The sequence below is a fragment of the Phoenix dactylifera genome, unplaced genomic scaffold, assembly GCF_009389715.1.
Source record: "Phoenix dactylifera cultivar Barhee BC4 unplaced genomic scaffold, palm_55x_up_171113_PBpolish2nd_filt_p 000528F, whole genome shotgun sequence".
Taxonomy (NCBI): domain Eukaryota; kingdom Viridiplantae; phylum Streptophyta; class Magnoliopsida; order Arecales; family Arecaceae; genus Phoenix; species Phoenix dactylifera.
The window spans coordinates 10,774-32,355 of NW_024067938.1; the positions used below are offsets into that span (position 1 = coordinate 10,774).

Below are 21,582 nucleotides of genomic sequence, written 5' to 3' on the forward strand. Positions count from 1 at the left end.
ATAAATGGGAAAAAGTAACTGGACTCCCAGGGCTGGGTGCAATGATTTATCTATCCTATATCTGTCAAAGTCCATTCATTTTGGCCAAAATGGATTGTTTTGGACTCAACTTCAAATCTCGGATACAATGCCCTTGAAAAATTTATCTCTATAAGCTTCACAAGTACGTCTTTTCTTTGCTATTCTTACTATATGAGGCATAATCTAAGATTATCAAATTTTACAAAAGAAAATTTTATAGATGTCTAGCACCAAAAATCATTTTTATTTCTCTTTGGATTCGTCCTAAAGTTACAAACATCAAATCGTAGGAGCAAGAGTTAGCCTCCTTAGAAGTCAAGTGGAGTGTCCAAATCGTCCAAATCGACAGTTGTCGCTTAGGAAGAAGGCGTCCAAAGCCCGTTTATTATAATGTCGTGTGCGCGCGAGCCCACCAACCCAAACCCCTCCCACCCGATCCGGAATACGGGGAGAGGTTCTCCACCAACCCCTCTATTCGGAGCTTCTCTCTCTCTCTCTCTCTCTGCTCCACGAGCGGTGGAATCGAGCCCATCAGGCGGCGGAGTTTGGAGCTTTCGCGTCATCCTACGTTCCATCTGTTATCGAGGGCTTCCGTCTGGCCTCAGGTGGTTCGATTCCTTACGAACGGATTTCTTCCCGTGTTTTTTCGAACCTTTCAATCCAAAGAACAAAGAAGACATCTCTTCAAGTCCTGCTAAGGTTCTTCTTTGATCCCTTATAAACTTTTATAAACCTCTAATGATTCCATTCCATTCTGTTCTTGATTATAGAACCTTGAACTGTGTTGTGTTTGTGAGGTTTAGCATCAAATATTGATGAGAACCATTTAGGATGGAGGTGGGGGGATGGGGGGGAGGATAAAATTGGATAAATGTTGTGATAAAAATATGGGATGTCAGTCATTGAGAATGTTTGATTGAGAATGGATCCCTTGGTGTCGAGTTTATTCTTATCAAGTATGAGTCTTTTTGCGGTTGCAACCATATTTTATGCAGTTGAATTTGGAGCGATTCACCTAAATAATCATATTGTAGTTTGCTTGATATTTTGCTTGCGTATTGCTTTTGCTTTTCAATAATCACAGCTGATCCTTCCAATGGCAAGCTTCAAGTTTGAGGAGAAACAGCAATGATGACACTATATGTTGCATGAAACGGTTGTGAGATTCTTAAATTTATTAACATGTTTGAATCAAGTTGTTGCAGTTACATGGTGACATGTGGAATCTTCCTCAGTCTGTGTACTGTCAAGTCAATGGGACTTTCTTCTTGTCAAAAAATTTTGGCTTTGCTTTAATCCCTAAGATATGACGAGGCGTCCAGATGATATTATTTATCTTGTTAAATATGCTCAATTTATTTACAATATGTGCATTTCATGGATTTTCTTGGACTGGGACAACTGGTAATCAAGTCAATTGCTACACCGAGTTCTACTTCGTGTTTCTTATATATTTCGAGATGGTTGAAGGAATTCTCAACAAGATGGGGATTTTGTGGTATGAGAGGCCTAAATTTAGTTAAAAGGGTCTGTAGTCACCGTAAACACCAAATGAATTAGCATTCATTGTCATTTAAAAGCAGCAACGGTGGACCCATGTACTTTTTCTTAATTGGGGGCAACACATGCTTAGGGTCAATTCAACATTTTGTTAGGAATCTTCTACGACATGATTTTTTACAGCAATGTAAGGCATGTATTTCAATTAGGCTATTTCATTTATTATTATTGCTCCTGAGGCTGATGTACTTTCCTACATCAAACCTTGCTTCCATGTTCCATACAGATGTTTCAGGGATGGGGTGGTGGTGGGATTGCTGCACCCTGATAAACAAGTTTAAATTCTGTAATTCATAAGATAGATTTCTATGCTCTCCCACTGGTCCTCGAAGTATTCTTGCATGCTTTTCTCTTTTCTATGCTCATGTTAGCTGCGATTTAGGCATCGGTATGCTGGTGGTTAATGTCATGATGAGTGCCAGTTGTAAAATGTATCGCAACTTGGTGAATCATCAATATAAACCTATAAGGTTGATCCTTATAGGAGCAATAAAGCTTGTTCATTAAGGTTAGATAGTTCTATGATACACCATTTAAGATACACGCCTACATTTAGATATGCACAAGAAAGAGAGCTTTGAGAATAGCAAGCACAAAAAAGACTTATTTTACAAATAAAAGGCAACTAGGAGAAATATGACAAATAATATAAAGAAATGAACTTTCCCCCTGAGAGACAAATCTTACAGAACTGTCAAATATTCTCTCTTAGGATGTTGTTTTAAGGAGATTTTTTGAAATTGTTGACATTGAATTTTAGGAGAAGCTGCAATGCTTCTATAATGAGATCTCCATGGAAATCGTGCATCTGATTTATATTAGGTAATGCTATAAAAGGACTGCTAAGGTTTTTGTAAATGTCTCCCATAAGCATGGTAGCATACTAACTGGATGAGCAAACACAAATTTAGACTGCAAAATGTTCGTAGTTCTCTAAAAAAAATTGGAATTGTGTCTTTTATCAGAATTTATGACTGATTGGTAGTGCATTATAAAAGATGTTATAGGCAAGAAAAAATCTTCAGCTTTGAAAAATGTTAGTTATCAACAAATAATACAGAACAGAAGTATATTATGTAGTTTGATTTAACAACCTGATTGCAGAATCATTTGCTATGATCATACTTTTATTGCTACAAACATTTCTCTCAGTCTTTTACCATAATCACATTTCCTTGTGATAACAAGATCATTTCACTTATGATCATTTTAATTACTTCTCTTGGTTTTGTCATTTAATGAAGTCTAACTTTTCGCAGATGGATTGGTAAATAATTTTTAACAATAAGGCCCTGTTTGCTTCCCGGACAGACCTGAATAAAATTCAGTTTTATTAAGCAGAACAACTTTTGTGCAGCCGAATAAGCCCCAACAATAAGAGTACTTTTGGTATTTCAAGAAGATTGAAAAACACATTTTTGGTACTTACTCATCTTTAACCAGATTACAACCATGTGCAATGTGTCAGGGCTAGTTACCTGGTTAACAAGGATACCTTTTTTGTTTTGAATTAAGTTATTCAAATATTCCAATTAAAATTATTTGGAACCAAACAAAGCCTAAAGGACTAGTTACCTAAGAGATATCCCTGCTAACATGCCTGTGTTGTCTTTAATTAATTGACAAGCACTAGTACTACTATTGACCATCTTCTGTAGGAGTCAAGGACTTAACACTGTTTCTTCTTCTTTTTTTTTCCTTTTCTGTCAGAAATAACAACTTAGTTATCTTTGAAATCTTCGTATGAATTATTTTTTAGGCATTCAAATAGCCTATTTTTCATAACTGAACTCTTTATTTTGCCCTCTACTTTATTTTTGTAGTTTGCAAACTGTTAATCAGATTATGTGAAGTAATTTTCCTCTCAATTGTGAAAGGAAATGCCCTTTTACTATGATAATGAGGATTAGTCTATCATATTCTTTTAATGCAACAGATTGCTACCATTACTCCAGCTCATTTAAAATTATTTTTTAAAAATCACTTGTATTTCATCTTCTTTTCTCTGTCTTTACTGATGTTTTCTGAATTTGTATTGATCAATTGTTCTCTTAAATGTTTGTCCTTGTGCTGCATCTGTTAGCGCTTAACTGTTTTATCTGTTTTAACAGGTTTTAGCTGTTTTATCTCCTCTCAGAAATATGGAAGCAATGTATCATTTGATAGGAAATGTTGCTTCGATATAGGGTTCCCTAACATGAGTTAAACTGTGGATTCATTAAAATTCAAAAATACATAAGAAAAGGTGAGGGGGTAAAATATATCTATACACTGTCACTCCTCACATGATTTTATAATGCCACAGATGGCAGAAATCGCCAAGGATTTGACTGCTGGAACCATTGGAGGTGCAGCACAGCTGATTGTTGGGCATCCCTTTGATACCATCAAAGTTAAACTTCAGAGCCAGCCTGCCCCACTTCCTGGTCAACTCCCAAAGTATTCTGGTGCAATGGATGCAGTTAAGCAAACAATCGCCGGTGAAGGCCCAAGGGGTTTATACAAAGGGATGGGAGCTCCACTTGCCACTGTTGCAGCCTTCAATGCTCTTCTCTTTACAGTGAGGGGACAAATGGAGGCATTGTTAAGGTCAGAACCCGGTGCCCCACTCACAGTAAACCAGCAGGTTGTATGTGGTGCTGGTGCTGGAGTTGCAGTTTCATTCCTAGCATGCCCAACAGAACTGATCAAGTGCAGGTCAGTGATAGTGCGCTTAGTTACAATTTGAAAGCAGTTTATGGTGAAATGATTGAATTTTTATGATTAACGTGGAGGTAGAGGAACATTTTACTTAAATATTTTCTATCCATGGTTAGTTTACACAAAAAATATCAATGCCTTTTTGGCTGCAACCTTCTTTTGATTGTCAGGCGCTAGAAAGCAACTCATCAAGTAGGGCAAGCTAGTGGATCATCATAAAAACATTCCAAGAGATAAAAGATAAGAAGACAAAAACAAAGAATTGGCTAAAGCAACTTATCATAATGGCCATATTTCTGTTCTTCGCTCTTTAATAGTACTAGTTTGCTTATTTCTTGAGTGAATTGAAGTCCTTGTATAAACAAAATGAACTTTTCAGGCAATTTATTGTAACAAATGACACTAGATATTCTTACTTGTAACCTTATTAGCAGGGATGAACGATAAGAAAATAGTATTTAACTTGATCCAATGCTGAAATAAATTCCTCTGGTTCTTTCTTAACAAAATATCCACTATTTTTTCTTGTAATGATTATGGCATACCAGACGAATACTCTTCTAGTTAGTCTTCTTCATGTATCTTCCTAACATAGGTTTCTAATGACCTTCCGGAGCTGGGTAGGGTCTTGGGGAGCAACTGAGCAAAGCATATAGACTAAACATATTAGGCATGCAAATGCTTTGCCTGCATATTTTAACACGTTCACTTAATGAGATTATTTTGATAGAAGACTTGTTGAGAGTTTGCATGTAATTCTTGAACAAGGACCATGACTTATATATGCTGATATGAAATCTTTCCTTTTGTCACAAATTGTAAAACAGGCTACAAGCCCAAAGTGCCTTAGCAGAGTCTGCTGCCTCTTCTGGTGCAGTAAAATATGGAGGTCCTATGCATGTGGCAAAGCATGTTCTCAATCAGAAGGTGGCCTCAGAGGCCTTTACAAAGGTCTTGTTCCGACATTGGCACGCGAAGTCCCTGGAAATGCTGCAATGTTTGGGGTCTACGAAGCCTTCAAGCAGTACTTTGCTGGAGGAAAAGACACTTCAGGTCTTGGAAGAGGTTCGCTGATTGTTGCTGGAGGCTTGGCTGGAGCATCCTTCTGGCTGTCGGTCTATCCAACCGATGTTGTAAAAAGTGTGATTCAGGTCGATGACTATAAGAATCCCAAGTTCTCTGGCTCCATCGATGCATGTAGGAAGATATTGGCATCAGAAGGAATCAAGGGCCTCTACAAGGGTTTCGGACCAGCCATGGCTCGCAGTGTTCCGGCCAATGCAGCCTGCTTCTTGGCTTATGAGGTGACTAGGTCAAGTCTAGGATAACTTGAATGCCCTTCTTTGATTCATTTCCCCTCTAGTTGGGTTAAATTTTCGATTTACTTGGGCAAGGTGATTCCAGTGAATATTCTGGTTATTCTTGCTGAATGCATCTGCTCCATTTCTGACCACCGAGTATGAAATATTTGATGGTCAGAAGCATTGATAGATCCTTAATATACTGTTTGTTTTGCAATTCTTTTATTGGAAGCTCGAAATGATTGTTCTCATTCTATTGTCCTTTCGCTCTTTTGTGAATTAGGGTATCATATTAACTCCACTCTGGAATTTTGGATGCTTAAAATGTTCCACTGAAATCTACCAACATGTTTAGAATCACTTGAGCCTTTCCCGAGTAATCTTTTTAAGGCCTTTTCGGCCTAAGGGATTGCAGGTCTATATCCATATTTTGGCCGTGGAATCCTCTCTGCAGGAAGAAACGAAAACTAGAGGGATTTGGGAAGGCTGCGAGGTAGTGGTAGAAGCAAAGGGAGCTAGCTGATGAGTCAAAATTTGGCCTGACAGTTTCCAGCCTAGCTTCGAATCAAATGCTTTGCTGTTTGAGTTTCTGAGATGGGTTTCAATCCAAAAAACAGGATACCTCATTGCTACAACAGTACCAGGTGCTGGGCTAAATTTTGAAGTAGAATCTGCAACGGTTATAACTGGATTAATTACCAATGCAGTGATTGCCTGAGCCACTCCTGCTTGATATCTGGTCAGTGACTGATTATTCTGCTTTTTTTTTTTTTTGGTTGGGGGGGGGGGGGGGGGGGGGGGGGGATGAACTTCATCCGCGTAGCAGCCTAACTTCATCCGCGTAGCAGCCTCCATTGGACCTTCTTTCTATCAGAGAATGTTCGGTGCAGCTAGAAAGTTTCTCATATCCTCCCCACCAGCACGGGCGAATCCGTGTGTGAGTACGTCCCCCAGCACCACCTCAGTACTAAAGGACTAGTAGCGCTTTCAACGGACAAACCAGATAGGAGATCTCCGCTTCTCTCAAAGCCGTGTTAAACCAAAATTTGAGCACTGCATATATGAGGCTCTAATCACTTTTTTAAATTTTTTTTTCTCCATTTTTTTCTCGGCACAACAGAGGCTCTCACCGCCGGTCAGCTCATCTGCCATTGCTGTAACTTCTCTCATGAAAAAAGTTCAAGTTCTGCTTGAAGGAGGAGACAAAGTGAGGTGCAAATCTAAATTGCAATTATCAAATCATATAAACAAGATAATATACGAAAGTTTCGACTTCATCAAATGAGTGCTGGGATTTTCACAACCTTACTCCAACTGAATTTGCATTGGCTGACTGTTGTGAATGTTGTTATGTGTGTCAGAGTTGGTGATTTTTCTCTCCTAACCATCAGGAAAATTAAAAGCAGCTTAACTTTCACATTCATGTGCAAACTAAGCTCAACTTTCACGTTCACTTCGACTTTTTCGCTCTACTACCACAACCAAACACACCCTTGGATGAGGTGGAGATAGACAAGAGATAGCTGCATTATTGGTAAATGTATATGCACTTTTAGAAGGTGACAGGGCCCAGCTTGATGCCCAAAGTCCCCCAAAACAAAAGTCTAGACTATCAAGACTGGAGTGCAATCTCTACAAGATTATAACTTCAACCCTGCACCAAAATAATGATATGATGATGGCTGTCACCTACAGCCAGTAAAATAAAAATTGAAGAGCCTCACATGTCCAGAAAATTAGATAGATAACAAGAGGAAAATTGAAAGAAAACAAAAGTGGGACCCTTCCATCAAATCTTTCCCGCATCATCAATTGATATCAGCAATCCACATTTTTTCAACGATGCTGCTTCGTCCATGATGACCTCCAACGTGCAATCCTAATTCTCCAGATCCAGGCTTTTGCTAATCGCATTTGATGTTTCTGTAGATCCTTCTAACAAACATGTTGGAGCCAAGATACCCCACAGCACCTGAAAATGTCATCAGAGTTGCTTGTTAATAAAGCAGCAGTATGAAAAGTAATTGGAAAGGTCAAATCTCACCACATATTCGAGTTATAAATCTCACCACATAGTATGCCTAAACCCAAACAGAACATCAGGGTGTAGCCAAAATAGAAACTGGTCTGGAAAAAGCCTGACATCTTGGTCTTAACATAATAGTAATACACGGAGTAGAGATATACATAAACAGCTGTGGAAGCAGCTGAGAAGAACGAAGTCCACTGCCAATGATAGTTCTCAGCATTCAGCAAGAAATATGTGCCCACTATTGTGACACATACGGTGACAATTATAAGGATCAGGAAAACCAGTAACATGAAACCATAGACATAGTACACCTGCCAACGAGGATCACCAAAAAGAAGGCTTAATCAGGCACCCTTGACAGATGCAGGTCAAGTAATGTAATCTAATATCATCATTTGATAGAAAGAGTAATATATTAAAAAAGCTGCCGTGCCATGAAAGCAAGTAAAAAAGAGAACAATTTTAGGAGTTTATTATCAGCAAATCCAGATAACTTCATATACGTAAATAAATTGAATAAAAAAATGAACGTACAGAAACCTTAGGACAAGGGTACAACTAAAATAACTTCAATTTCCTATCTGGTTTACCTTGTAATTCCAGAAGGATGTGAAGACAAAGTACATCTCGATGAATATGCTACCGAAAGGAAGCAGACCACCCATGAGTGAGACAACAGTGGGTGTGAGATACCATTTCTTTTCAGGGATGGGGCGAGGAATGGTCTTCACACGGCATGGATTGTTTGGAGAACCGCTCCAGTTTCTACCAACAACAGTGCCTAAAAGTGCCAGAGGAAATGAGATAAAAGCCCAAATTATGAACACCACCACCATCGTTCCAAAGGGAATAGCTGCTAGTGACCGGTAGAAGATAGCAATTGTGTTGAGTATGATGCCAATTCCAAAGCACATAAAAGGGAACAATGATGCTGTGAGAATCATTGACTTTATCCAGTTTTTACCTGTCAAAACATAAAAATATGAATTTAAGTGACAAGCAATAATGATTAAGAAGAGTCGACACTTAATTTCATGTCATCATTTGCACATCATTGTATAAGTCAAGTAAAAGAACAAGACAGACGTCAAGAAACTGCTGTGTGTTGCACTCAGAACTAGAAACAATGACAAATTTGCCAAGATCTATACCTCCACTCCGAGAGTAAAGTCCTCCACTCACATAGCCTGAAATGAATGAAGTAAGAGCATAGCAAACTATGAATGTCGTGACAATAGCTCCACGCCTGGTTCACATATACAAATGATCAGTAATTTGTGAAGCAACAATCATGAACCAAATAAAATGTATATTCAATACCAAAACAACCAAATAAAATGTATATTCAATACCAAAACAATTGCACTGCTGTTAGAAGAGAAATAGCAAAAGTAACTAAAGAATAGTACAAAATGTGAAGGTAAAAAGAAATTAATAAAGATCTTCCTGCAGGATGTTAGATATATGAGATGACTGAGCTAAGGGATCTGTCATACCATCTTGATTTTAAACAAAAAGCCATGTCTCGTCTATATGGAGTTGGCGTGGAGGATAAAGGTATGATCAATTAAAGTTCGAGAAAGTTTCAATGACCAGCAAGCAACAAACACGATCTGGACCATCTAAAGCGTACTAAGTTTCGGACAACACATCTCTAGAAAAACTAGAGGCCTGCTATAAAACCTAGAAGGCAAGTCACAGGATAGAGATCTCCTTTCTCAATTATGAAATTTAAGCTTGTGTAGTCAGGGAGTATTTGTATATGCAGCCAAATGGACCACTTTTCAGAATAGTGGTTTTATCAGCTCCAAAATATCTCCATGTATCAGACAAATTATACATCAGCATTCAATGAAAGCGATACTTAACGCTATCATATGTAAGAATGGGTGTGCCCTATTGCGAGCTTTGCATCAATCAAAATATTATACATGGTATTCAAGGTTTTGGGGTGGTTTCCTATAAGGAACCAACCATTAACCATCTGTTGGTAATTTTTAACTCATTGCTAAACATGTGGAGATGAGATTTTTGAAATGCAAGAAAGAAAATGAAGTCAGTTGGCATTCCCTTTCTTCAGAGGCTATTGCATGCTTTTAGAATATAAAAAAATCATGTTTCCTCAATTAACTAATGAAACCCAATGTTCTTTTTACTCTGGCATCAAAAGCTAAATATATACCTACTAGCGATAGTTATAACATAATAAAATATCAGCATTATTAATAGTATTCATTTCCAGCATGCCCAAAACCCCCATCCAACCTTCCAATCAGCTTGGACCATCTCCATCTGCACAAGCTGAAATAAGACCCAACCACATATGGGACCCAAAATGCTAAGCCCACATGCTACTAAGTGGACCACCTTTCAACCTATATGATGACCTAGCTACATACAAGCAATGCAGTTCAATTGGGGGAGCACATCTGCACATGCAGCCACATACACAGCCATTTTAAAACACTAACAAAAACAATAATGAAGCAGACTAACAGCATGTTATGAAAAGATCAATAAAAGGTAAAAATACTAAAAAAATAATTGCCTCCTTCAAAGGCATGTAACGGTTGCCACTTAATTTTAAACAAGATATTTAAATGTCCGTTTATAACAGAAAAACAAACTCATCATTTGCTTATATGTTTAAAATAACACAAGATTCTTTTTATATGAGAAGATGTAGAATCATAAAAAATATTTGAGACTGTTATAACCTCATTGGTTACAACATAACAACTAATGAGCAAAAGAATGTTATATTTCCAGCAGCAATACTAGAACATACCCTATGTACAGCATTCCAACGATGGCCAACAAAATTACCAAGAGAACAAGCAATGCCAGCTGAGCACCAGTACCCACAACAGCTGAAAGAAGAACTAAATTGCGAGAGGGGCGGAAGACATCACCATGAACAAGCTTCCATCCAGATTCTTCACTCACATCTCTCTCCTGGTAAGGATGCAAGCAAATGAATTTACAGAAAATGGAAACTTCAATAAAGCCATCAAATAGATATATAGAAGAAGCACCAAGGGTACTAAAAGCAATTAAGTATCACCAGAGTCTCCAGATCATCATCGTCATGAGCATATTTTGCATAGTCTTTTCTAAGAGTTCGCATCAGAATCATTGATACAAGGCCGGTGAGGAAAATAACCATCATAAAAGAATTGAAAATGGAAAACCAGTGAATCTGCAAAATCGAAAACAAACATGAAATCCTAGTAAGTAGCAATCCTTTTACCGGTAGAGACCATGCTACAGTTGGATAACACAAAGCATCTCAAGCCAAGTTGAATATATGATATAAAAGAAATCAAAGAACAAATCAAAACCTAACAAGTTGCTAATTACTATCCCGAAAAAACAATGGATGGAGTTACTTGTCATACACAGTATGCAAGCAAGCCAGTTTAGCACAAAGCACATGATAAAGGCTGTTGTTGCCTGTTGGTCGCATAAAATAGGCCAAGAACTCAAGAGGAAACAATACCTGGTGCTCAAAGAAAGGATAGTCCAAGTAAACATCAAAACGGCGTGCAAATGCTACATTAGTCTGCATCCATTTGACTGAGTATGTCATGTCTAAAGTTTTCCCAACTTCCACAAGTTTAGGAGACTCTTGGGTAAGATTGACATGAATAATCTGCATCAAGAAGACAACATTACAAACATAAAAGCTTATGATAAAACAATATAATAGAAATCCATAAAGATTTGAAAGATTTCATACCCGCTCACCATTGTACTGTACAATAATATTCTTGTGAGTAAAAAGATAGAGCTTGTTTTCATTCTTTTTGTCAGTCTCCCCAACAAAGCCTGAATATATGGGATCATTGCTTAAGGCATGAGATCAAGAAATTTTACTTTAAAGAGGGAAAAAATGTGAGAGATATTTACCCCACAGAGGCAAATCATCTGAGCCATCATGTTGGTAGTGCAGACAGAACAGAAACAGGGTAAAGAGTCAGCATACAACCAAAAGGCTATGACGGACAACCATCAAGCATTGAAACGAAGACTCAGTTTAGTTACATATCAAAGAAAGAAAATGCATGTAAAAGTTAGAGATGTACCCATGAAGAATTCAAACCAATATGAGCTCTCTATTGCATCCTTGAACTGCTTTGCATTTGCAGCATCAAGTTCAAGTCTACAAATAGAGCCCTTGTCAACATTTCCTGGCAAAACAAAAAAAAATCTCAGACTAACATTAAAAAAGATTAAATTATGTTCTCCATTTCTTTAACGTGTCTCTAATATTCAAGTAAAAAAGGAATTTATAACAGCTAGAAGTGCATACGTTGAAACTTTATGTCAATCTGGCTGTCAATGAGTTCATTACCACCCAGAACCTCCCCAAGTCCTCCCCACTTATGGGCAGGGTTCCCTGATGGCTGGCAAAATGGAAGGCTGTAATAATTATATGTCTCTTGAGGATTATTATATGGCCCAACCTTGTTTACCCAGAGAGTTACAGGATCATCAGCTTGATACTGCATACAAAATCCATTTTTCAATTAAACCATGCAGGGGAAAAACGTAAGATGCCTATTCTATGAAAGAATATCAAGGAAAAATGAAAATAAAATCATATTTAAGTAATGGTAAAGCCCCACAGTATCATAATAATGGAGAAAAACACCTCAAGATAATAATCACACCACAAAACCTGCTGCAAGGACAATTTTGCCCATAATTTTGCCAAAATAGGCATGTACTAATAGTATAATTAATTGGAAATTCAAGAATATCATTTAAAAACTAAAGTGAGAAGCTTAGCACTAGTGCAACTATAAGATTGCTCCATTGTGACTTGGAGGACAGGCTTGAACACCGAAACAGCCTTTCGGCATGCGGGGGGAAGGCTAGGTAATCTAACCCTCCCTAAACCCCGCAATGGCAGGAACATCGTGCATTTGGCTGCTTTTTTATTTAAAAACTGAAAATCTGAAATGGAGAAAAACTTTGTCAGAAGCCTATACAATTAAAGTTTTTTTTAAAAAAAAATACTGATAGTTCCCATCAAAGGAATCAAATTCATCTAGACGAGAGAGATGAAGCATAGAGGCATTCAGATGTATAATTCTGCTCTTTATAGAAGGACGATTTGAGGTCATTCATGAAGGTGAGGAAAGGTTTGCTGGAAATCAATGATCTACTAGAGAATACAACTGATATACACGAAAGTGATGCCTAATTGATGGTCATGAACCCATCTAAACTTATGGGGTACAGTAAGCTGCTATGTTGACATAAGAGCAACTCACTTATGTTCACTTTTTTCAACAAAAAAAGTTAAAATATTTGTAACAAAAGCCAGCTACTAATATATATAAAGCTGTTACATGAACTAAAAATCACATTTTTCCCATGGAAACCTTCTCCAAAGCAAACAATACTGCATGATGATGATGAAGAAAGAAACTGCGAAGAATTAAAGCCATTATTGATGCCTGATAGGTCATAAGTATGCTAGCAATAAAATATCTATAAATTTAATGAAATCACAGGATCCTTCAAAAAATATCATTACTTTTACAATTCTAATACAAAAATGAAGTAAAAAGCCCCATGAACATAGTAAGACATGTAAAAGAAATGAAAAATTTTCCAAAGATTCTAAATATTTCAATAATCAAGTGATTCAATGATGACCATACACTTCCTTCATAAGCAAACCTCAACTACCAACCTTGAATCTTTCTCTCTCTTTCTTTTTAATTGTTGCGGCTCGAAGTCCATCTAAGCATTTGCTTTTAAAAGAGATCAGTTCCACTTCAAGCTGGAGCCACTTTAGCAATGGATTGGATATTTTTGACCTTGTGCAAGATTTCTTCCTTATGCCACAGAACAAAAAGGAACTTATGCGCCTTAAAACCTAGACAGTACACCCTCATGTTCTCCTTCATCCTCTCTTTCACTTCCTCTTCCTCCATCAGTTATTTCTCCTCCTCTCCTACTATTCCCTTTTTCCTAACTATTTTATGAAGCATGCACCCAGATGTAGAGAAGGGTAGAACATGTCAGGAGAAGCTAATACAGCAGAATACCTTAAAAAAGACAAGATATAACCCTACCGGAATATGGCAAGAAATTAATATGTTTGTTGCTTTCATATATGTAGAAAAAGCAACCATGAAGCCTAATGCACTATCATGATAACATAGTCCATATCCATTCAATAACATCAACATCCTCAAGTTCTATGAGTTATTCATCATTCAAATCCATAGACCACAGTCCATGTTATAAACAACATCAACATCACAAATTCTCAAATTATCCATCCATCATAAATAGATTAACATTGATTATTAAGGAAAAGTCCTCCCTTTCATCCTAAATGATATTTGCAAGATATTCCAAGTATATATAAGAAACATTTGGAGCCTTTTCTTTAATCTTAAAAGTAGAATTCTTAAAATAAATATCTCACAAGTATCAATATCCACTACATGCAATTTGAAGTACTTGTGCATACTAGTCACCTATACTCTATGCAAAACCATGGCTTTAGAACCTCAAACAAGGATGGAAATGAAGAGAAGAAATGTGGAATTCATTGTTAATTAACCGATTGATCTCAAATGCTGAGGCTGATATGAAATAGGCCAAGAATATATATTAGGCTTAATGCCCCCCCCCCCCCCCCCCCCCCAAAACACACACACACACAAAAAAAAAAAAAGTGGCATGGACCACACAAGTGGAGGGATAACCAAATTAGCAGAGAAATGAGTCAAGATGATAGACAGGATCATAATAAAGATAATCAAGGATCAAGGATTTAACTTTCGGTGCAATGGCAAGGCATCCCCCATCCTGAGTGTTGGGATAGGGCTGATTCCTAAGTGTTAGGATGAGACTGAAATGGTACAAGGATTGGGATGGGATAGTGCATCCATTATTTGGAGTGTTGGGACATTACGTGTTCCGTTCCACGAAAAAACTGAGATGAACCAGTCCTATGGATTTGAATCCTTGCCAGGGATGAACATAAATAAATAAACAGGAAGAGATTCGAACTAAATGACTTCCAACAACCTAAGCTTTGTTACCATGTCATCTAACTAATTAACATCAAAACTTATGCTGATAAGGAATGGGTCGACAATGCATATCAGGTTCAACATCCATCACAAAAAAAAATCCTCTATTTCAAATAAGAGAAAAACAAAAGACACATAAACTCCTATAAGCAATGGACTCTAAATGAATCTCAATTTACCTACAATAATTCTTGGACTTTGATGAACAAATTCGAGCCAAAAAAAGGTCCAATCTTCTTAAGCAACTCAACATCAAAATCTCCAAATTTTTCTAAATAGATATGACTTTGAGTTCCTTATTTAGGTCATAAATTTACAAGTCCAAAAATTTGCATACCATCCACAAATCACCAAAAAAATCCGAAAATACAATAAAATATTGAAACATTTTGAATGGTCTGCCATAAACTCCAGTTTCAAAACTTTATATCGGTTATAGATGCAAACAAGTCAAATGAATTTCAGTTTCGGCGGTTTTAGTAGTTTCAAATATAGTTATGGTACTTAAAAAATGAAAACTAGATAAGGAAAAATAAACAATTTACTAAAATGGATGAGGCATTAGTTTGAAATATATAGCATTTATATTATTTAAGACTTTTAAATGTGCTACTCTGATACTTTTGTGCTAAAGCAACTATATATATATATATATATATATATATATATATATATAGTCATGCATGTATAAGAAATATGCACACATTTATGTGCGGATAAGAAAATTAGTTTATAATCATGTTTCATATCATTTTAGAGTATGATTTGTCATCTTATTATTTGATGACAACTTAATATAAAAACTCAAATAACTATCAAATTATAGCTCTAAGATACCAAGCGGTCCAAGCCAAAACCGAAAAATTTTGGTTGCCATTTGGGAGTTTTGGCCTATCTTTAAGTCATGATGCAACTCCTACATATGTTATCGTATGCATTCCCTACTTTGTCGCTCCTAATTTTACCACAGTTTCATCTCAACAATACTATTTCTGCAACATTCGCATTACTTGCTTTAGCACTTTGTTGCTAACCAATGCAACAAGGCATGTCTTAAGAACCTCTCAACAGTCCAAGTGAGGCTAACCATTTGTTGATTATGAGTATGCAATGGTCCAAAACTGCAATAGATGCTCCGCATAATAAAGTTGATGCTGTACATAGACCTATTCATCTAGAAGTAGCAATTTCAAATTTCCTTACATTTTCCACTACATGAAGCTTTCTCTGCACATATTGGCCTATGTTGAGAGAACTTCCATCACATAAGAAATTTTCAAAGTGGTGAATTTCATAATATCAACTTCACGTATCCATGGAAATAGATATTGTCGGAAACTAAGAATGCGAGGATGGTGATTCGTCATCATGTTTTGTGAAATTGTGATCACAAAAAAAGGGATTTCATGATCTCCATCACAAAGTCTAAGAAATTATTACTAAAAACATGGGGGGAGCTATATCCTTGAACAGTGATCATCATAAGCAAAAAAATAATAATACTTTTTTGTATTAAAGCTTATTGAGCTTTTGGCTTCTTTCTCCCACCAGCATTCTGAATTGTTGATATTCTCTTGGCATTAATAAATAAGTAAAGCTGCGTTAAGATACTTGAATTGTATGTTAGATAATTTACTGTCATCATTTCATTATTATTCTCTTGGAATATGTGGAAGAGTGAAATCATATGGACAAGAGTCGTGTAATTAGATCTTTGGGAAGGTTAGATTTACATATCACTTCCAGGTTTTTTTAGAATCATAAAGAAAGAATCTCACTGGGCGACTAAGGCCAGAGGAGAGGGAAAAGACAACCCTAATATTGGGAAAGTTGAAATTCTTAGCTATATCTTAGGATTCATGTTCCACCCTCTCTCTCCTTCTTTGTCCATGGACGTGCACATGCATTTGCATGCGCTTGGTTGCACAACGAAGATCGCACATTATCAAGGAGATGTTTTTATTTCAAACACAGCAGAATTCAATGAAATCAAACAATGAAGCAAGCATGAGGACAATGAGGCGAACCATATATTGCTATCAACATGAAGGGTGAGCAAGAGAAGATGCAAACAATACAAAGTAGTCACTTCCTTCAAAGGAGGCCTATATTTTAACTAGATTTACAAACATACATGAGATTGCTCTCGGAAAATATTTCATTCCTATCTTACCAAACTCCCCACAAAACAAGTGTGGATATTCCAGGCTTTCCTTCTTTCCTTTTGTTATCTAACATATGCCATGCAGGTAATCAACCTACAACATCTATGCAAAAGGGGATTAAAACATGCATTTGAAAAAGGACTTCTGTTCAAAGGCATAATGAGAGCTTGCAAGACAATAACACATACAGGAAGATCTCTTTCCATGCATTCCAAATAATACATTTCCATTCACAAAACCTGTTCTCTTTGCAAATTGTTAACTATGAGAATTCACCATAATAATGATTCAGATAAAAGAAAATGACACTTAAATATAGGGGTTCTGCATGAATTTAATCCAATAAATGCAAGGCCAATCTCATTGCAGAGCCCATAATAAGATTTCCCAGGACAGACCAGCAACCTCCTATTCCCTTACTCTGACAACCTCATTGATGTCAAGAAGAGAAGGAAGTCAGTTTACAACAAGGCCTCAGTACAAATCAAGGATGCCCCTCATCACGCACACCACTGTCTTCCCGAACAATAAGTTTGATTCCATCGACCTGAGTGCTTGCTGAATCCTTCTTCTATATCGATTCTTTCAAATTCTTCCTAAAGTCACTACCGTTGTTTCTTCAATTTGCTTCTTTCCACAACCTCCACGCAGATCCAACTTCTGCTAATTACTATCTCTACATTTCCCTGATTATCGAAATTTAAGTAGCTATGTCTGAACAATCAATTGCCGTACAAAAGAACTTGAACGGATACATATCAAGTGTTTCAAAGAAAAAAAAACATAGTACCAAACGGATCCCAAATTAGAACAGGAAAATGGAATCCATTTGTCCAACGAATAGTAGGAGCAAAAGGAGCGGACTTCTCACACATCAGAATCGAGAAAGAAGGCTCTTTTGAGATCCAACTATAAAATTCCCAAATTAACTCTCGGGAACCACGGACCAACCCCTCCAGGAAATAGAAAAAGTTGCCCCTCCGAAATCAGAGCACCACGGATCTAACTCAAACACAGAGATCCACGGCCCACAAGAAAAGGACAAGCTCTAGAGGAGATCTCCAAGAAAATCCAAACAATATTCTAAAACTAGCACATCCAATTCAGCAATCTACGGTCAAAGGATCCAGCAGAACCCTTGGAGCCGGGGAGGGCGGTACCTTGTGGTCTGACTCAGAGGCGGACGCCGCAGCAGCAGCGGCGAGAAGGACGGCGGCGACAAGAGCGAGGGATCGGGCTGTGGAGTTCATCGCCGCGGCCGGATCTCGGCGATCGAAGGACGAGGCGCTCCGGCGAAGCTTCTCCCCTTTGGTCTCTCTCGGGTCAAGAGGTAGAGCGTGAGAGGAAGCGAGGGGAAAAAGCAACGCAGCGGCCACGGTTAGGATTCTTGTAGAAAATATCGCCGCACCAACCGGGCGAGGGGATTCTCCGCGTGTTCGTGTATGGATGGGTTCCTGTGGAAGTGCGGGCGGGACTTGGCTCACGTGGCCTGAGATAAAGCATGGCGTACCGAATGTCGTACATATGCACGAGCACGACCGGCTACGGGTTCGTCGCTTCGTGCGGGTTCATTCAACTCGATCATCACCAACCAAATTGGTTTTTGGCCAGCAAAATGGTGGCACGAACGAAACGGAGCTAAAAATTTACAGAAGTGATTCAAATTTGAAGCGCGCAGCAGTTAATTAAATATGGAGACCGGATACCTTTTAATTTACCAAAAAAAATAAATTATATTTTTTCTCCAAAAGAATAAAAAAATATAATTGTTATTAAAACTGCCGGGTAGAAGTTTCTACATGAGATGTAGCAACAACATAAAATTTGAACGTTTTCACATCTTGGTGGATGCCAAATGGGAACGATGAGCAGCTGATTTGCATCTTAGTCTATTGTTCTGGTGCTCCCAAGTGGAAGAGTTAAAATACAAACGAGTATGAAAATAGAAAACAGAGAGTTCCTAACAGAAGAAAATAAGGCAGTGCAGAGAAAGAGGAATGGAAAATTTCTAATGGAAAGGAAACAAGCTAGAGAATATAAGATTTTTGGTAGAAAGGAAATAGAACAAAGTGTCGAAATTTCCTAAGAGAGGCTTGGAGCAGGTCCCAATTTTGAATCAAGATGGAAACCAAAGATCTTCAAGAACCATGATATAGCGCATTTGATCGGGATAGGAATAAATGAGCTCTATGAAACAATCTCCTATCTTGTCAATATTTTCTAAAATAAAACTATCTCGATTTCACTTATGAAATTCATGGAGAATCGAGCAGGTCCCAATTCCGAATCGAGTGTGATCAATCAAGATGTGAACCAAAGATCTTCAAGAGCCATGATATAATGCATTTGATCAAGATAGGAATAAATGAGCTTCAAGAAACAATCTCCTATATTGCTAGAATTTTCTGAAATGTAATTATCTCGGTTTCATATATGAAATTTATATAAAATCTTCGAAGATAAAACTTTTCCTCCATAAGAAAAAAAAACTTACTATTTTGAGGTCTGATGCTAGGCCGCTGCTCAATACCTTAGTAGATTGACTCTATTATATAAGTTGATTCTTAACTTTTATTACATATCATAAGTAAGTAGTTGGATATTAAAATGAGCAATCTCAAAAGATCAACAAAAATAAAAGAATCAAAACGACCATACTGACCAACAAACCCAGAGAATCAAATCAACCCCAAAGAAGCATAATGATCAAAGCCATCTCAATATGCAATATCAATCAACAAATTTTTTCCCCAAGGTCAATAAAGTTGGTTGAGAGTTCTTTTCTATACCTTAAAAAAGGTAACCCTTTTAAACTTGATACTAAATTTGTTGCATAACATTAAAGATGCCATGAGGTGGTTCCCCCACTAGCTCTCTGTCCAATACTTTATGTGATTATTATTGCACATCAACAATCATTACTCACATAAAAACCATCATGGTCTAAATCGAAAAAAATAATACTCATCATTATTCACATAATAACAAGAAATACTAAGAAAACTCTAAAGCAAGTCAAACCTTCTCTTTAGAGCGTAATTATAATTCAAAAGCCATAGTTATATGGTTGAGATAGCTGAGATAAAATATATTTCTTGTATTTATTATGTAAGAGGAAGATATTAACACTAGTAACTCCTCTTAGTTGCTTGTTGTTGGTTGTTATTTATCTTTTACATGAAAAGTTATTTTAGGATAATTGCCCTTCTAGATAACCTCCATTTGTCCAAATAAATTTCATTAGAAAACTAATTCTGACGACAAACTATCTTGTACATGTAGGATATTTTGCACCTACCCACTCTTCGATAGAGGGTTGCTGCTCAACATGGTGTTCAGTCTACCTACTAGATTCCACAACTATAAGAGGTCTTCATAATCGCCGGTTGATGCTTTAGCTAATTATAAGACACATGATGATTGCATAGGAGATGATTTTCTATGGATTCTACCTATTTGGGACAAGGATATACTCAATCAAAAGGTTCCTAGAAGAAAAAAATTTAAAAAAAGTTAGATTATATGGCTGCGGAAACTAAAATCTAAACTAAAAATTAAAGAAAGAGTACTTGCAAGAATACCAAAAATACTAATCCATCGACTTTTGTGAGGAACGGGAGGTATTCAAACACCTCGCTTTCCCCTAGAGTGTCTAAAGGGGAAAAAAAAAGTTAGGCTAATTTAGGACAAAGCTATATGAATTATACAGAAATAAAAATCTGTGCCATGGAAGATAAAGAAAAAAAAAGAGATTAAGAAGAACTTTCTTAAGATGCGCTAAGCCCCACGCTGGATCTCTTGGGAATCCATTAAGTCGATCTCTACTCAGATCAATTTAGATCGAACAATGAGAAGCCCAAATTGATAATTCGAGCCATTGGATATAATCCATTGACTTATCTATCAAAACTCATCTCATTTGGAGATTAGCATTGCATCAAGTGATCAAGAAAAAAGATAGTTAAAATAATATGAAATAATATATATATATATATATTGATTACTTTATGTATAGAGTAAAAGTCTCCAAAGTCTTATGATTTTTTGTGTATTAAGTAGTTTACAACATAGTGATCACATACAATGACTCGAATCATTGATGTAGGATTTTCATTATTCAATTTTAAGCTGACTGAATGAGTAGAGATCCACTCAAGTGTAGCCAAGTCACTCCCTTTCTCTCTTTTATATATATATATATATATGTACATATGTATGCATGTAGATAGATTCTCTATCCTTTCTCATTCAATCCTACCCCTACCTCAATATATCATGAAATCAGAAATATTGAAGCACATGCAATAAAAGAGAAAAGCGATACACATAGTCATAGTTGATGGTATTAAAAAGTCGTACAGTATTATGCATGTGCTGATTTCATGTTGATAGTATAATTTACATAGAAAAAAAATCCAAAGCACCTAATAGAGTTAAAAGAAAAAGTACTGACACTTTATTTGCAAATCATTTCACTTTAACTATAACCTAGTTGTTATTAGAGTTGGCTTATGTTTACCAATGCAATAGTAAAAATATCTCTACCAATAGATTTAAGTTTCAACTATGGATTGGGTGAATATTGAATCAATTATAGATCAAGTCCAAGTGTACAACCCAATTGATCTCTTTTTGTAAGTAGAGCAACAATATAAAATTTATATAGTTGCACAGAATTAAGTGCCCCAATGTACAAGTTGATATAAATTGTATAGCAATATTAATGTTGTAGAATGTTGCAA

At 36.8% G+C, this 21,582-nt stretch overlaps 2 protein-coding genes across 2 annotated transcripts; one reads left to right on the forward strand and one right to left on the reverse strand.

Annotated features, from left to right (window-relative positions):
* Positions 1-441: 441 nt before the first annotated feature.
* Positions 442-5,846, forward strand: LOC120106326 (mitochondrial carnitine/acylcarnitine carrier-like protein). The gene is given in 4 exon segments (XM_039119316.1): positions 442-720; positions 3,887-4,278; positions 5,109-5,197; positions 5,200-5,846. Coding segments are annotated over 3 exon segments (891 nt in total). The 5' UTR covers positions 442-720; the 3' UTR covers positions 5,610-5,846.
* A 1,281-nt stretch (positions 5,847-7,127) lies between these two features.
* On the reverse strand, positions 7,128-18,267 carry LOC120106327 (transmembrane 9 superfamily member 1-like). The gene is made up of 12 exons (XM_039119317.1): positions 18,001-18,267; positions 11,927-12,119; positions 11,700-11,804; positions 11,524-11,541; positions 11,354-11,442; positions 11,114-11,266; positions 10,679-10,813; positions 10,403-10,569; positions 8,766-8,860; positions 8,205-8,578; positions 7,652-7,925; positions 7,128-7,554 (listed from the first exon to the last, which is right to left on the reverse strand). Exons 1-12 carry the CDS (start codon positions 18,088-18,090, stop codon positions 7,487-7,489), a joined length of 1,761 nt encoding a protein of 586 aa, XP_038975245.1. The 5' UTR covers positions 18,091-18,267; the 3' UTR covers positions 7,128-7,486.
* Positions 18,268-21,582: the final 3,315 nt, after the last annotated feature.